This window comes from Coregonus lavaretus (genome assembly GCF_964263955.1).
Source record: "Coregonus lavaretus genome assembly, chromosome: 40".
Lineage (NCBI taxonomy): Eukaryota > Metazoa > Chordata > Actinopteri > Salmoniformes > Salmonidae > Coregonus > Coregonus lavaretus.
This window is the reverse complement of record NC_140027.1, coordinates 12,364,213-12,382,761: the sequence shown is the minus strand read 5'-3', so window position 1 is coordinate 12,382,761 and position 18,549 is coordinate 12,364,213. Positions and strand designations below refer to the sequence as shown.

General features: G+C 42.0%; 1 protein-coding gene across 2 annotated transcripts in view; it reads left to right on the top strand.

Moving 5' to 3' along the window:
• The window catches only part of LOC311113757 (spectrin beta chain, non-erythrocytic 1-like), a 92,569-nt gene that overhangs the window by 22,198 nt on the left and 51,822 nt on the right, over positions 1–18,549 (top strand). Inside the window, exon 2 of one of the 2 annotated variants that reach the window (XM_084157062.1) lies at positions 4,847–5,062. In XM_084157062.1, coding sequence (XP_084013188.1) covers positions 4,912–5,062 — 151 coding nt within the window. In that variant the 5' untranslated portion in view covers positions 4,847–4,911. Of the gene's footprint in view, positions 1–4,846; positions 5,063–12,355; positions 12,745–18,549 lie in introns of those variants that run through there. The other variant, XM_084157063.1, reaches the window with a different exon arrangement.

The following is an 18,549-nucleotide window of genomic DNA, read 5'->3' as shown; positions in this document are numbered from 1 at the left end:
TAGGGCAATCTTCTGTATACCCCCATACCTTGTCACAACACAACTGATTGGCTCAAACGCATTAAGAAGGAAATAAATTCCACAAATTAGCTTTTTAGAAGGCACACCTGTTAATTGAAATGCATTCCAGGTGACTACCTCATGAAGCTGGTTGAGAGATTGCCAAGAGTGTGCAAAGCTGTCATCAAGGCAAAGGGTGGCTATTTGAAGAATATCAAATATATTTTGATTTGTACAAAAAAAAAAAAAAATACTACATGATTCCATATGTGTTATTTCGTAGTTTTGATGTCTTCACTATTATTCTACAATGTAAAACATTCTTTAAAAAAAGTAAAACCCTTGAATGAGTAGGTGTGTCCAAACTTTTGACTGGTAAGTTTGGACACTGCTGCTTCCATCAACTGTGATGATGATGATGATAATGATGTCTCTAATTTTTTATTTTATTCTTTATTCAAGGGTATGAGGCCTATTTTCGTAAGCATCGGATGGGAGTATTATTAGTTTATGTATGATATACAGTTGAAGTCGGAAGTTTACATACATTTAAACTCAGTTTTTCACAATTCCTGACATTTAATCCTAGTAAAAATTCCCTGTTTTAGGTCAGTTACGATCACCACTTTATTTTAAGAATGTGAAATGTTAGAATAATAGTAGAGAGAATGATTTATTTCAGCTTTTATTTCTTTCATCACATTCCAAGTGGGTCAGAAGTTTACATACACTCAATTAGTATTTGGTAGCATTGCCTTTAAATTGTTTAACTTGGGTCAAACATTTCCGGTAGCCCTCCACAAGCTTCCCACAATAAGTTGGGTGAATTTTGGCCCATTCCTCCTGACAGAGCTGATGTAACTGAGTCAGGTTTGTAGGCCTCCTTGCTCGCACACGCCTTTTCAGTTCTGTTCACACATTTTCTATAGGATTGAGGTCAGGGCTTTGTGATGGCCACTCCAATACCTTGACTTTGTTGTCCTTAAGCCATTTTGCCACAACTTTGGAAGTATGCTTGGGGTCATTGTCCATTTGGAAGACCCATTTGTGACCAAGCTTGAACTTCCTGACTGATGTCTTGAGATGTTGCTTCAATATATCCACATAATTTTCCTTCCTCATGATGCCATCTATTTTGTGAAGTGCACCAGTCCCTCCTGCAGCAAAGCACCCCCACAGCATGATTCTGCCACCCCCGTGCTTCACGGTTGGGATGGTGTTCTTCGGCTTACAAGTTACCCCCTTTTTCCTCCAAACATAACAATGGTCATTATGGCCAAAAGTTCTATTTTTGTTTCATCAGACCAGTGGACATTTCTCCAAAAAGTATGATTTATGTCCCCATGTGCAGTTGCAAACCGTAGTCTGGCTTTTTAATGGCGGTTTTGGAGCAGTGGCTTCTTCCTTGCTGAGTGGCCTTTCAGGTTATGTCGATATAGGACTCGTTTTACTGTGGATATAGATAATTTTGTACCTGTTTCCTCCAGCATCTTTAAAAGGTCCTTTGCTGTTGTTCTGGGATTGATTTGCACCCTTTTCGCACCAAAGTACGTTCATCTCTTTGAGACAGAACGCGTCTCCTTCCTGAGCGGTATGACGGCTGCGTGGTCCCATGGTGTTTATACTTGCGTACTATTGTTTGTACAGATGAACGTGGTACCTTCAGGCGTTTGGAAATTGCTCCCAAGGATGAACCAGACTTGTGGAGGTCTACAATTGTTTTCTGAGGTCTTGGCTGATTTCTTTTGATTTTCCCATAATGTCAAGCAAAGGGTTTGAAGGTAGGCCTTGAAATACATCCACAGGTACACCTCCAATTGACTCAAATGATGTTCTAAAGCCATGACATCAAACTCCAAGCGGGCTGTTATGTGCCTTTTACTGAGGAGTGGCTTCCGTCTGGCCACTCTACCATAAAGGCCTGATTGGTGGAGTGCTGCAGAGATGGTTGTCCTTCTGGAAGGAACTCTGGAGCTCTGTCAGAGTGACCATCAGGTTCTTGGTCACCTCCCTGACCAAGGCCCTTCTCCCCCGATTGCTCAGTTTGGCCAGGCGGCCAGCTCTAGGAAGAGTCTTGGTGGTTCCAAACTTCTTCCATTTAAGAATGGAGGCCACTGTGTTTTTGAGGACCTTCAATGCTGCAGATCTGTGCCTCGATACAATCCTGTCTCGGAGCTCTACGGACAATTCCTTTCGACCTCATGGCTTGGTTTTTGCACTGACATGCACTGTGTGTGCTTATATAGACAGGTGTGTGCCTTTCCAAATCATGTCCAATCAATTGAATTTACCACAGGTGCTCCAATCAAGTTGTAGAAACATCTCAAGGATGATCAATGGAAACAGGATGCACCTGAGCTCAATTTCGAGTCTCATAGCAAAGGGTCTGAATACTTATGTAAATAAGGTATTTCAGTTTATTTGTAATACATTTGCTAATATTTCTAAAAACCTGTTTTCACTTTGTCATTACGGGGTATTGTGTGTAGATTGATGAGGAAAAGTTTTTATTTAATCCATTTTAGAATAAGGCTGTAACGTAATAAAATGTGGGAAAAGGGAAGGGGTCTGAATACTTTCCGAATGCACTGTTCATACACCACAGTGTTAGTAAAACACATTTTGCACGTCACAGTCTCAGGTTGTAGTTCAGTTGTTAGCTACATAAACGACTCTGTCTAGCCATAGTGCTGACTTACAGGCTTTGAGTGAACAGAACAAACACACATGCACACCCATGCACAACCACACATACACACACACACACAAATGCTTTTGCTGAGCTCATCAAGCCTGGCTTCACTCATGCATTTAAGGGCATTGAGCTGATTTCAATCAAGGGAAGCACACTCTCAACAATCGAGGACTGCAAATCTAGGAGAGGTAAAATACCTGTGGAGGAGGAAGGTTTTTGGGGAATCTGGTATACCAATAACTCGCTTTGTCAAACAGCAGTTCCTCTCCTTATCATCATTAATGATGACTAACATGATACCATTCGGAAGCAATACATTTATTTTCGATAAAGTGCTCAGGACTTTCAGATTAGCTATATTTAAAAATGGAAATATAATATTTTGAATCTAATGCTGCCATCAACTTTATATGCATCACAGAAGACTGAAATATAACAAAACTGTTTGACATAGAAACACTGAATTTTTGTTGTACATTTTAAAAATCTTTATTAATTATGAAATTATGAAAAGTATTAATAACATTCCACCCATGAGGGCAAAGAGGGTGCTTTTGGTAATTGACTGCAGGAAAGAGCTACCCTGAATGATTGTGGTATATTTGAAGAAAACAATCTGGTAGATGTGAGTCTCTGGTTTTACCAGAAGATGGCACTGTGTGTCTTGATTAGTTTTGTCCTTAGGCAGCAGCAAAACATTGTTGGCTAATTCACTTTGAGTGGGGAAAGACAACTTTGTAACATTGTTGTCTCCATTTCGCTATAATGTAATTTCTATTATGAAAAAATGTGTCATTGTCATACATTTTCTCACTTTTCACAAATCTGTAATTGTGTTTAAATCCTTGACATATTTGGAAAATGTGATTAAACCAAGAGATAGACATTGTGTCCTATTGCTCTGTTTGTTTACCTATGAACCATGTTTAGGCAGCCAACCGAGAGTATGGCGTGATAAATCAGGCTGAAATCTTACTCAAAATATCCCCATAGTTCTGCTTTATGTAGTTTATAGTTCGGCAGGTAAGGGTGCTTTCGAGCGGCTAGATGTTCTTTACCATTCGGCCATCAGATTTGCCACCAATGCTCCTTATAGAACACATCACTGCACTCTATACTCCTCTGTAAACTGGTCATCTCTGTATACCCATCGCAAGACCCACTGGTTGATGCTTATTTATAAATCCTTCTTAGGCCTCACTCCCCCCTATCTGAGACACCTACTGCAGCCCTCATCCTCCACATACAACACCCATTTTGCCAGTCACATTCGGATAAATGTCCCCAAAGCACACACATCCCTGGATCGCTCCTCTTTTCAGTTCTCTGCAGCTAGCGACAGGAACGAGCTGCAAAAAACACTCAAACTGGACAGTTTTATCTCCTTCTCTTATTTCAAAGACAAAATCATGGACACTCTTACTGACAGTTGTGGCTTCTTCGCGTGATGTATTGTTGTCTCTACCTTCTTTCCCTTTGTGCTGTTGTCTGTGCCCAATAATGTTTGTACCATGTTTTGTGCTGCTACCATGTTGTTGTCATGTTGTGTTGCTACCATGCTGTGTTGTCATGTGTTGCTGCCATGCTATGTTGTTGTATTAGGTCTCTCTTTATGTAGTGTTGTGTCTCTCTTGTCATGATGTGTGTTTTGTCCTATATATATAGTCCTATATAAGGCCTCCCTGCAGGAGGCCTTTTGCCTTTTGGTAGGCAAATAAGAATTTGTTCTTAACTGACTTGCCTAGTTAAATAAAGATTAAATTACAAATATATATATTTTTAAACGTATACAATGGTTGCGTTCCAGGTCATCCTTTCTGCAGTCGTGCTGCACAGATGATCAGATCTCACAATCACATTAATAGGATACAGCAATCTTCTGAAATGCACAGCATGACTGCATAAAGACAACTTGGAACGCCATCTACAGTATGTAATTCCACTGCTGGGTGAAGTTTACCTCAGGTACCGAACTAGAATCAGCTTCCCCTGCCCCAACCCTAACCACAAACCATTATAGAGGGGAAAATGCTAAACTGACCCAAGATCAGCATCTAGGGGCAACTTCACCCTACACCTAATACAGCCCTGCTGTCCTAACTGAATGTGGCATGTATTTGAACATGTCTCTCTCTGTCTCTGTGATTGCAGGGCTTCATCAGAAGCCACTGATGAGGAAGTGTATTCAGTGAAAAGGTCAAAGGTGAAAGGTCAGGATGACGACAGTAGCCGCGGAGTATGACCACATAGAGATCACTCAACAGTACAGCAGCAGCGACACGGTCAACAACCGCTGGGATGACGAGTGGGACAACGAGAACAGCTCGGCCCGCCTGTTCGAGCGCTCGCGCATCAAGGCCCTGGCAGGTGAGTGAGGCGGAGAGGAGAGGAGAGGAGAGAGAGTGCCTAGAAGGATAACCCCTGTTGTTGGCATTGCATTCACTTCAATCTCATAGAATAGCAATGGTCGTATGAGGATGTACACATGGTCTTCGGTTCAGATACTATTCAAAATACTGAAGCTGTGCCTGCCTAATGCAATGAAACCAATAAAGAAAAATACAAAAAAGTGCAAACCCCATCCACCTGGCACTCCAGGCAGGCAAAGCAAATGCTCAAATTAGATGTTTGCAGACTGATACAGGAAGATATGGAAGGAACCTCTTTGAAACTGCCCAGCAACCACATCATTAATTTATATATAGATCAATGTGTGTTGAGAAATTCAACTGAGAAAATGTGAAATTATCATTTGGTGCACATTTGTAAGCCATTATTGTTGGCGGATTGACATGACATTTGGTAATAGTAGAATGGTTGTGACTTTCTATCATTGAGCGGTTTTAAGTTAGAGATTATGTACAAAATCCCCATGGCAAAGTCACCTAGGCTTACTGGAATAGAGAGAGTTTCAATAGGGAAATGCCTGCACAGAACCAGCAGCCAACACTGCAATTGAGCAAAGTGTTTTGACAAGAGAGAAAAAAAAGGATCAAAAATAGAAATGAGAAAGTGTTCCTTGGTGTCTGTTCTTTCTGTCTGGAGACCACAAGCTGTTTTGAGAACTCTAAAAAAAACAGCCCACGGCATTCCGATGAGCATCCTGCTTCTCACATGACTGTGTTTTCTTGCATTCCTGCTCAGCGGAGCATACACCTCTCCCCCACCTCCACTTGCTGCAGTCAAGAGTGTCTTCAATGGCTACATGAACACCTACCTACTAGAGGCCCTTCAAATCCAACCTAGCAGGCTGCACATATAGTAAGGAATTAAATGTATAGAAGCCATGCAAGTAGCCTAAGGGATGTTTTCTTTTGGGGACTTGAGTAGGCCTAAATATGGTAGGCTGCTAGCGTTGTGATGACTGGTCTAATGTATGAATGATGACAGAGAGTTGATATGTCGCATGTGCATATTTTGTATTTTTGCATCTCGGCTAATTTACCATTCTCTTTCTCGGCATATCCTCTCTTCAGTTGTCATATGTTTGAGGGATTATTGGGGAGGGTAGACTATGGCCATCTTTTTTTAAACGCTGATCTGTATAGCCTGTAGACCTACTTGCTGTTTGCAATGGAATGGTAGGAGAACGCGTCGCACGCAGCGAATTTATGGCAACTTTGTGTAAGTAAATAGGCCTACGGTAGGCTACAACAGCACACACACACACACACACACACACACACACACACTGAGCGTTGATGATTGACCATCCAGATAGCAGAGCAGAGAAGGCCGCAGAGAAAACAGATTTAGACATTGCATATCGCTTAACAGTTCCATTTCACGTCATGCTGTTCATATAAATAATTTATTATAATTCAACGGTTCCTCAACATTATTTATCCCGGGAATGGGTTTGGGCGGGAAATCTCGGTAGCCCGGTTCCCTGCTATTAAACCCTAAGTAAGCCTTGGACAATTAAGCCTTGTCCGAGCCAGAAGTCCATAGGGTAGGATTCTATATCTCCTGTTTCTGTAGCATGAGGCAGCTTGATGTAAAAGTATACCCCCTGGACAGGACGCTAGTCTGTTGCAGGGCCTTACTCCTTAATGCTAAGTGCCAAGCAGAGAGGCATCAGGTCCCATTTTTAGAGTATTTGGTATGGGGATCGAACTTCCTACCTTCCAATTTCAGGGCGGACAAGTTGGTAAGCTGGTAAGCTTAAAACTCACCTCTTATGGCCAATGTCCACTTAGCAAGCATGGCTTCGCCTAGCCACGCTAGCTTCTCCCAGAGTGGCTTACCATTTGGGTGCTAGCAAGCAGACAGCATACTAGGTAGTGCTAGGTATCAACAGCCAATCCAGTAGGGGCTAGAAGCTATAGTGAGCTTTGATTGATCAATCACGCCACCACATCGCCAGACATTTTCATAATATTGAGCTTTCCCCAACTTAAGTCCCACCCTTTTTACACTCTGTTCAACAATCTTTTCTCGCCATGCTAACTTCGGCGTGAGCGGCTTTTTTCCAAAAATGGATGGGCTCCATCATTTTGTCAGAGGCCATCGCCGTAGTGGACATTGCCGGTTATACTCGCTACTCGGGCACGTTTTCCATCCTGTTTGATTAGTGGAGCCAGTAACACTTTACATTGAGTTGCTCTTATATTTATACTGTGTAGTAACACTGTAATTACACCAATAACAACATTGGATCAACGAGTTGTTACAATATACTTAAATAATTGCGTTTTAAATACATAGTAATGGAGTTAAGCAGGGTTTCTTTATTTAATACCGCTCAACTTCATTGCTATGCAATTGCAAAGGGATTACAATATTACACAATTATTTTGTAACAACAATGTTGTGACTGTAGTGATTGCAGGGTTACTACACATGTATAAGATAAACTTAATATCAAGTATTACTGTGACGCCAGATTGGAATCTCCACATCTTAAGTGAGGGTCTTTATTTGAATTATTGATTAGACACGTAGAATAACTGTTGTGCACACATGGGGAAGTATAAAGCAGTGGGTTGTGGGGCAATGGGCTAGTGGCTAAATTATTTGGTACTTGGTATTTTATTAAGATCCCCATTAGCTGTTGCGAAAGCAGCACACACACACACACACACACACACACACACGCTATCTTAATTTGACCCTGCTTCTCTGCGACAACAGAGTGATCAAATTAAGATAGCAGATCTGTATGCAGGTCTTCCACATGTACTATTTATATCGAAACTATTCATCTTTGGCTGTACTATTTCAAGGTAAGTCAGCAAAGTAAGGTTTATTTTGGTGCATACATTCTCCACTTACTGCAAATCTGTGGGCTTGGCCATTCTCCATGAATTGTTCTGACCTCATTCTTTGTAGCATCATGTGAAACTTTTGAGAAGAGGCTACTTCATGAGCTCAGCAAAGGCCCTGTTGTTTCACATCCAGCTAAAATAAAAGCCTATCTACATGAACTTTGCCACAAGGAAAAGGAATGGAAGACTGTGTCATTTTTATGAACAACTCAATTCGACAGTTTAAAGAGATTTCACTCTCAATTTTATTGTATTTTCAATGTGTCTGATTAACGTAGAAGTTGACCATCACACAAACCCACCCAGAAACCCACACCCCTATGTCACCTCCCTATTTCCTTTCTCTGTTAAAGAGAAATTCCTATGAGGTGAGTCATGTGGGAGGATGTGTCTATTTTTCTTGACCAAGAATCGGACCGAGCGTTACAAGTCTAGATGAAGAGGCTTGTGTAAAGAGGTAATGGAAGAATAGGGAGGCTGTTGAAGAATAGCCCTTAGGCAGGCGATGGCCTTGTGGAGACCTTGTGACCAAACCAAGGAAGACTTTAATGTGTCCTGTGTTTGTGTCATTTACAGTTCATAACTGTATTTTGCTCTGTACAACTAGGAAAGCATATTCATCATGTGTTTTTACCCAGTGTCTATTTTTGTATATGATTTTATACCACTCCCTTATGCTTTATTGTGACACAACAAATATAAAATGATTGAACACATAATAATATCATTTATATTATGGGAATTCTGGGGTCATTATTAGCATGTGTTCCTCAATTAAACTGCCCAAGCACATTAATTAAGACCCCCAAACTACTGTACATAGGGATCTACATCTAGGGATATACATCTAGGGTTGGACAGACAGACAGACCAACAGGCAGGCAGGCAGACAGCAGAAAGACAGACAGACAGACGGCTTCATTTCTGGCCTTTTCTCATTCCCTGTGTCCATTGTCGAAATGATTCGATTTGTCTTTTCTCACAGTTGCTGGAAAACAAATGAGGACAAGACTCGTGGTACTGAGATGAGCATGAATTCATAGCATCATGAGGAGTAGTTATAAAGTAGCATATCTGTGGCCTCCTCCTTCGCCACAAGGCTTTCTCAAGAACAGGAGGAGGACAAATGGGATATTGTTGATGGTGCTGCTATGTAGCAAAAATACTCTCCCGCAGAGAACTCCTGAGACTGCCATGAATATAAGGCAACATGGAGGAGTGAGTGACTAAATTCAACAGGGAATCATTGTGGAAAACATTTTGTCAGAGCCTAGTCTTGTATGGTATATATGGGGGGGGGTGTCCAGGTACAATGTAAGAATTCATATGAATTCATATTCAATTCATATCGTATTCACCTGTGGCCTGCCACTCAAAAAAAAGATACATAAATACAAAGTATGGATCATTATGATCATATTAGAGAGTTAAAAGGTTATAACAAATTTTGTATGTAAAGGAAAAGAAACTAAAAGAAGTGAGCCTCCACCCCCAACCTCCCATCCCATTCCCCCAACTCCACCCTTCCAACATGTCTCCATCCAACGTAAAATGTTTCCTTGGTGTTAAATACAGTCTGTGAACAAACTTAAATGTATAGTATAAATTGATAGTTCGGATTACGGGATGCCAAGTTCCATATTCTGTTCCAGTTAAAGGGTTGTTCAGATTCACTTATATTTGTGGACCACACTTTTTTAATGACTAGCTCAGAATATGAGCTTTCCAAAAGTTGTTTATACACTGAGTATACCAAACATTAGGAACACATTTTACATTTAGCAGACGCTCTTATCCAGAGCGACTTACAGTTAGTGAGTGCATACATTATTATTATATATATTTTTTCATACTGGCCCCCCGTGGGAATCGAACCCACAACCCTGGCGTTGCAAATGCCATGCTCTACCAACTGAGCTACATCCCTGCCGGCCATTCCCTCCCCTACCCTGGACGACGCTGGGCTAATTGTGCGCCGCCCCATGGGTCTCCCGGTCACAGCCGGCTACGACAGAGCCTGGATTCGAACCAGGATCTCTAGTGGCACAGCTAGCACTGCGATGCAGTGCCTTAGACCACTGCGCCACTCGGGAGAGTTGCACCCTCCCCCTCTTTTGCCCTCAGAACAGCCTCAATTCGTCAGGGAATGGACTCTACAAGGTGTCAAAAGCATTCCACAGGGATGCTGGCCCATGTTGACTCCAATGCTTCCCACAGTTGTGTCAAGTTGGCTGGATGTCCTTTGGGTGGTGGACCATTCTTGATACACACGGGCAGCAGTTGAGCGTGAAAAACCCAGCACCGTTGCAGTTCTTGACACAAACCGGTGCGCCTGGCATCTACTACTGTCACGCCCTGACTCAAGGGACTCGTATATGTTGAGTCAGGGTGTGTATGTTCTATGTTGTATATTTCTAGGTTGATGTTCAAGTATGTCTATTTCTATGTTGGCCGGTGTGGTTCCCAATCAGAGGCAGCTGTCGCTCGTTGTCTCTGATTGGGGACCATACTTAGGCAGCCTTTTGGCACTAGTTAGTTGTGGGATCTTGTTCCGTGTGAGGTATGTTGTTTGTCTACCTTGGACTTCACGTTTCGTTTCATTTGTTGTTTTGACGTGGTGTTTATTCAGTATAAATAAACATGTATGCATATCACGCTGCGCCTTGGTCCGTCCCGTCTATAAACGAACGTGACAACTACCATACCCTGTTCAAAGGCTCTTAAATCTTTTGTCTTGCCCATTCACCCTCTGAATGGCACACATGCACAATCCATGTCTCAATTGTCTCAAGGCTGAAAAATCCTTCTTTAACCTGTCTCCTCCCCTTCATCTACACTGATTGAAGTGGATTTGACAAGTGGCATCAATAAAGGGCCATAGCTTTAACCTGGATTAATCTGGTCAGTCTATGTCATGGAAAGAGCAGGTGTCCTTAATATTTTGTATACTCAGTGTATATTATAGAGATCAGTTGTTTTGGGAGCCCAGATAATTTCTTTATAAATCCCATCATTGGATGGCTCGGTAGTTGGGTTTCCCAAGGGACTCCATAGGACAGCATAGATACCTTAAGTTGTAAATAGACCTATAGAAAAAAGGAGTTGCCTGGTAATGTGTATGTGTCTTTCAAATCTTGGAATGTTCTCAAACCATTACTGTCCATGAAATCGGGTATGGATTCCACATTTGGACCATTGTTGAGATGCAAAAGGCCGCCCTCCAGATCGCAAAGCATCATTGTGAAATATTTTTAGTATGGGCATGCCATTTTGATTCCCAGTTACAATGTTTATCAATTGTAAAGCATAGTTTACATTGTTTAAGGGATCTATCCGTGAAGACCACCTCTTCTGTACTTTACGATTTATTAGTCATTTTATTATTTGATTAATCTATTTGTCAATCTTCAAATGATACAGTACCATCTTTAGTCTTAACCCAACTCTTATCTGTTGCTATCCTGAGCTCCTACTTTGATAGCCTCAAAGAATCAAACACTGTTATAGAAAGTGTCTCTGCTTTGAGAGAAATCTATGTCTGTCCTTGCCGTGGCAGTGTTCGCTGAGGTACCTTGGCCATTTATGTTTGATTTGTAATCAGAATCCTTTTCGCTTCATGATGTTCTGCATAGTGGAAACTGGTTGAGTGTGGTCCTCCTTTGTTTGGGAAGCAACCATTCACGGGCCAATATGCAGACTATTCATCCATTAGGAAGAAAGAGGGGGAGGCTTTCAGTTCATCTCTGAAACTGGATTTTTGTAGGGTCCCTTTTTGACAGGACGTTGGTCGCTCACATTATTTCAAACCAGCATTTATAAATTTCTGGAATGGACAGATTTTTCCTCTGTCACTGACTGAACAACAATGCTGGGAAATGGGGGGGGGTTGTATCCTGGCTAGCTTCCCCCTACCCCCTCCTCTCTTCAGGCTTGGTACGGCCCAATCTCCTCCCTCTTTCTCCCACTGCTGGGGCCATCATGGAAATGAGGCGGTGACATCATCACTGAGCTCCCAGGCAGTGGCTAGCCACTGATGAAATTACAAACTCCTGTTCCCCTCCCCTCTTTAAACCCATCCCCTTCTCCTCTTTTCCCTCCAGACTTATGAAAGGTGTGCTGTGTGTGAGAAAAACCCTTTCACTCTCTTTTTTATTGGACATTATTATTTATTATTCCTTTTCCTTCCTTAACTGTCTGCCAGTTGAGGATGAGGTGCAGTGATTTTTTTTTTTTGGGGGGGGCAATACCACTCATTAAAAATGTGCACTCCTGAGTGGGTGAGCAGCTCACAAGCAGAGGGAGGGGGGCGTGAGAGGGGGTGGGGTGGAGGCTGCTTTTGAATGAGCTGAGAGGGAAGACAGAACAATCAGGAGAGAAGAAGAAGTATGTTGTGCCCCTTATCTGACACAGATCCTGCTTCTCCACTCCTGTTCCTTCAGCGGCTGCTCTGGCAAGAGTAGCGTCCTTGAGAATATTCTCTCCTTTCGTTACTTTTACTGGATTCTTTTTTGGAGCTTGTGGTGTAGCAGCGGGGGTGGTAGGAGGCTAAAAGAGCCCATTGGATCCCTTCTTAACTCCCCACCGTTTTTTGCCTTGCTGTGCTTGTGGTTTTTTCTGAGGGGGAATTTTCTTTCAGCGGGTCCCTGTTTTAGTTTGTAACTATGGAAGTGGACTGGGAGCTGGGTGGGCAAGATGTACAATACACCGACCCGGACCCTGGTTACCCCGCTCAGGTGGCTTTCAACTACAACATGTTAGAAGGGCGCTTTAAACAGCTTCAAGGTAAGTGAATGCTGGAGGCTGCAGGCGCCTTTTGTTTATAGGTGTTGCTCTGCTATATGCTCTGTCAGCAGATAGACGGCAGGGTCTAGAGAGAGAATTCTGGATCCTCTGTGTTGAATTTGGCCATTTTTTATCAGGGTAATGTTAGGTGGATGAAGAGCATTATGTTTCATCGTTTTACTTCTTAGAAAATAAAACAAATTGGGTGTCTTAATCCTAAAAGAAAGGGTAACTGTTAGTGGTGGATATGACACGTTTAGGATGGCAGCACTATGATCTGGGTAAAGGATGACTTTCAGACTGGATTATAAGGCTGTTCCTTTTTTGGGGGATAGGAATGTAGTGTTGACAATAAAATACTAAATAGCTGCTTTCGAAGGAGGTCCTCTGTCTACAAACACACAATCCACCATCCACAATGCTATCTAAACGGCATGCATGCTAGTTCCTAGTGGGGAGTCAGGACAACAATAGCATGAGAGGGGACAGGGAAGGTGGGAGTGGTTGTTTTGTCCAGCTATCCCATGCAAATACACTTTCAAGGTGTCAAATTCTAGGAAATGATAGCGCTTAACAATATGTTTGTACACAGTTAATGTGGCCTTGCGTGTGTTTTTTATTTTTTATTATTATTGATATTTTTTTACAAAACAGGGATATAGGCTTACTATATGTTACATAGCATCAGTATACGCGATACAGTATGTCATTGTGTTATATTGCGTGATATTGTTTACTATTGTTTAGTACATTTACTGTAAAATTACTTTTTTTCTAAATATATGTTTTACATTCATTTTCATTATGATGAACCCCAGGCTAGACTGCAATAGAACAAAAGGAGAAATGAACATGATAATGTCACCATTATCCTAGTAACATTGTTTTATAGTCCTGCTGTCCTTGATGACATGTAGATGTCTTTTGTTGACATCCTTGTTGGGGGTGTTTCTCTCATCGAAAAGACAATGTGGTCTTTGCCACATGATAATATCAGTAATTAACTCAATCTCTCTATGAATAATTGTATATGAATGCACTATTGTGTTGTTGAATGTGTCTCTTCTATACATTTTTATATATAAGTTCCCTTTTCATTAATAGATCATTACATTTACAGCAATGGTCAGAATATGTCCAGTTTTGCTCATTTGAATGGTATAAACTGGCCACAACAACTATGTGGATACGACTGGATGAATGTGTGTCATTTGTTAATATGTAGCTTTGTGTAGAGTTTACTACCTGCCGAAACCTTGTCCAATGTTGTAAAGCAGCCGGAATGAAAAGGAAGACAGAGAGATAGACTTGAACTTCCACCCTCTGTTCTAATGGCTTTACTCAGTTATGGATGACTGAATTGACAAAATAACACAGAGTCAATGTTATTGATTACTATTCTTGTGTCATGTAGTGCCAGCTTGAAATAGTTATGCTTCATCATATTTATTTTTCAATTGAGTGAAGATATGACAATGTATGGATTGACCTGGTGTGCTGATAATGGAAACTGTAGAGCAACACTACTACTGTAACAAATGTTGATAGGGTCTCAAAAGTGTAGTCTACAGGATCTAGGAACAGTAATGTTCAACTGAAGATTTCAAACTTACTGTAAGGGGAGTAGGATTACCATTGGTTGTATCCCCGTGACCCTTGATTTTAGCCAAAGTAGTAGCCTTGTTCGAGCCAGAACTGCTCATAGGACAGGAGCCTATCTCCTGTTGCTGTAGCATGGGGCGGCAGGTAGCTTAGTGGTTAAGAGCGTTGTGTCAGTAACCGAAAGGTCGCTGGTTCTAATCCCCGAGCCGACTAGGTGAGAAATCTGTCGATGTGCCCTTGAGCAAGGCACTTAACCCTAATTGCTCCTGTAAGTCGCTCTGGATAAGAGCGTCTGCTAAATGACTAAAAATGTAAATGTAAAAAATGTAGCATGAGGCAGCTTGATGTACAAGTACACCCCCTAGACAGGACACTAGTCTATCGCTGGACCTGATTTTAGGCATAGCTCTCTGGTTCATAGTTCATAAATTTGTCATATTTTCAGCATAACCACGTGGTGTCATTGTGCCAGTGACCTTTTACAAACAGACATGAACTGTGAAAAACATTTTGCAAATCATTTCGTACAGCTGTCCCGTGGCTGTATCAACCAAAAGGAAATTGAAAGTGCATTGTCAGGTCTCATGTATTTTTCTGTTTGATCTAATACATTTAAGGCCGATTTCTCTCAGCCAGATGAAGCTTATTCCTGTACTTAAAAGCACTTTTAATGGAGATTTTCCATTGATCCTTTTCATCCAGGAGTAGGCTTAATCTGGGTCCAGGAAGTGGGGTTTTTAGTTCAATATTTTGCTTTGACAAGCTTGCGCGGGCTTGGTTACACATCCACCATAGTTGCTCAAGCCGTGCTGGAAAGGACAGTGTGAAAAGACTATATCCGATCTAACATTGTATCGTTTGGGTCGGCACGATAGTGTAAAAAAGTTACTAGATGCACTCCAGTCGCTTCTGGACCAGACTGTAGCTACTTGTCCACACCAATGAGCTGGACTACCATCACACAGACTTGAGTGCTGAAGTACTACTTTTGTCTGCAAACAGGCCCCTGCCAACCCGGCTTCCACCACAGTCGGTCTCTAAATGGCCGTCTGTTCAGCTGCTGGCAAGAATATATTTTATGGAGAGACATAAAAGAGGGCAACAGAAAGTCATGGAACTGAAGAAGTCTTTGAATGGGTTGGGGTGGGGAAGGGGGCAAACTTGAGAGAGAGTATTGAAAAAGAGTGTAGTTCTGGCTTTTACAAGTTTGATTTACTCGATTTAGCTACACTGACTGACTATTTGACCTTGACACCCCATTTGCCGGATACCCCGAAATATAGCATTGAAGGTTAACTTCTGTTATGCCCTCAGTTGTTGAATCATGGTAAGTAAGTACCAGAGAATACCATCTATTTACCTAAACTGGGATTAAATCCAATTGTGCTTGGTCAATAATGCAGTTTTTAAAGGCAATGTTCCCGCCTTTGCGACCGCATTCATGGTAATTGCTGCATATGTTGGCTAAATCGGAAATTATCTTTAAAGGTGCATTGTCGACAAAGCGTGATCGGATTGAATTCCGGCCTTCGTCCTAGTTAATACCAGGTAAATACCAGTGGAAACTGTACTGTAAAATATAGTGCTATTGTGACTTTTGAGAATAGTAAGAATGATCTTGAGGTTTTCAACCACGTCTTTACTGTAAAGTAAGTCCTGATAAAACATGTCAGAGAATTCAAAGAAATAAACAAGAGTGAGTGATACCGAAATGTAGTGAATGTTTTTACTGGGTGTAAATGGACAAAAAGCCATGTCCTGTTTAGTGCTTTGTTTTCCCTTTTGCCAGGCATTGACTGCCAGGGAAATGTTGATGTTGAGTCGTTGATTTGAAACAAATAGCTGTTGGTAGTTGCCTGTGTCATAATCTGAGGCCTTGTTAAAAAACAAACAGTCCATCTGCCATAACACCCTGACTTATCTGACTAGTGATCTGTTTTACTCTACTATCAATGGAGGGACTTTATCCACTTTATGACATGGAGACATATTGTCAAGTAAGGGACCTGGTATTTATGTTTTCCCTGTGTTCCCATGTGTTTTGTCATCATAATGTTATTACATCAACATTGCTGGTTGGTTGGCAAAACATCATTAACACACACAGTTCTTGTTTAATTTCGATCTAGTTTTCAAACAACAATCAACAATAGCATTTCAGGTTTTACATGAAGTAGACTTCATGTCTGACAACTCAATCAAATATCAACCAAAGTTGGATGTTGATCTGACAACGCCTTTGTCCGGTGGTTAGTCACCCCTATACATGGCAGTGTGACCTCACCCACTAATCCAGTCCTTACACACAGGAAGTCAGAAGAATTTCGATCTTCTGACCCACCACACGCCACAGGATGTTGATTCAACAGTGAGGGAAGAAGGAAGCAACCTTTGAACTGCTTCGCTAAGATGTCCAGTCTTCCACCTTCGTTTTTCGTCCTTTGATACTGATTTCTAGTCTGTTCATTTGTTAGTTTCCAATATATGAATATTATATCATATAATATGTATATCTAGGCCTAAACAAAATGACTGTTGTTATTGTTGTCCCACTGAATGATTGTTTTCAGTCTCTGCCAATCATTAGACTTCCCTCACAAGAGTGGTTGAAATACAGACTGCAGAATATGAGAGGAGTAAATCTTGTCAATAGGTACAGTGCATTCAAAAGTATTCAGACCTCTTGACTTTTTCCACATTCTGTTACATTACAGACTTATTCTAAAATTGATTAAATTGTTTTTTCCCCCCTCATCAATCTACACACAATACCCCATAATGACAAAGCAAAACAGGTTTTTAGAGTTTTTTGCAAAACTGAAATATGACATTTACATAAGTATTCAGACCCTTTACTCAGCACTTTGTTGAAGCACCTTTGGCAGTGATTACAGCCTTGAGTCTTCTTGGGTATGACGCTACAAGCTTGGCACACATGTGTTTGGGGAGTTTCTCCCATTCTTCTCTGCAGATCCTCTCAAGCTCTGTCAGGTTGTATGGGGAGCGTTGCTGCACAGCTATTTTCAGGTGTCTCCAGAGATCTTAGATTGGGTTCAAGTCCGGGCTCTGGCTGGGCCACTCAAGGACATTCAGAGACTTGTCCCGAAGCCACTCCTGAGTTGTCTTGGCTGTGTGCTTAGGGTCGTTGTCCTGTTGGAAGGTGAACCTTCGCCCCAGTCTGAGGTCCTGAGCGTTCTGGAGCAGGTTTTCATCAAGGATCTCTCTGTACTTTGTTCTGTTAATCTTTTCCCTCGATCCTGATTAGTCTCCCAGTCCCTGCCACTGAAAAACCATGCTTCACCATAGGGATGGTGCTAGGTTTCCTCCAGACGTGACGCTTGGCATTCAGGCCAAAGAGTTCAATCTTGGTTTCATCAAAGCACAGCATCTTGTTTTCAGGAAACAGCAGAGGGAGTACCCCCCCATCCACATCGACGGAACAGCAGTGGAGAAGGTGGAAAGTTTTAAGTTCCTCGGCGTAGATATCACTGACAAACTGAAATGGCCCACCCACACAGACAGTGTGGTGAAGAAGACGCAACAGCATCTCTTCAACCTCAAGAGGCTAAAGAGATTTGGCTTGGCACCTAAAACCCTCACAAACTTTTACAGATGCACAATTGAGAGCATCCTGTCGGGCTGTATCACCGCCTGGTACGGCAACTGCACCGCCCACAACCGCAGGGCTCTCCAGAGGGTGGTGCGGTCTGCACAACGCATCACCGGGGGCAGACTACCCGCCTTCCAGGACACCTACAGCACCCGATGTCACAGGAAGGCCAAAAGATAATCAAGGACATCAACCACCCGAGCCACTGCCTGTTCACCCCGCTATCATCCAGAAGGCGAGGTCAGTACAGGTGCATCAAAGCTGGGACAGAGAGACTGAAAAACAGCTTCTAAACAGCCATCACTAGCACAGAGAGGCTGCTGCCTACATACAGACTTGAAAATCACTGGCCACTTTAATAAATGGAACACTAGTCACTTTAACCCTCCCGTTGTCCTAGGGTCAAAATGACCCGCCACTGTGTTGAACAACTTTATTTAATTTTTATCTTTTTGGGATCATTTGTGAGAAGGAGGCAGTGAGACTTTAAAGAAAGTATCACTTTCTTTAATAAAAATTAAATAAAGTTGGTTCAACACAGTGGCGGGTCATTTTGACCCTAGGACAACGGGAGGGTTAATAATGCCACTTTA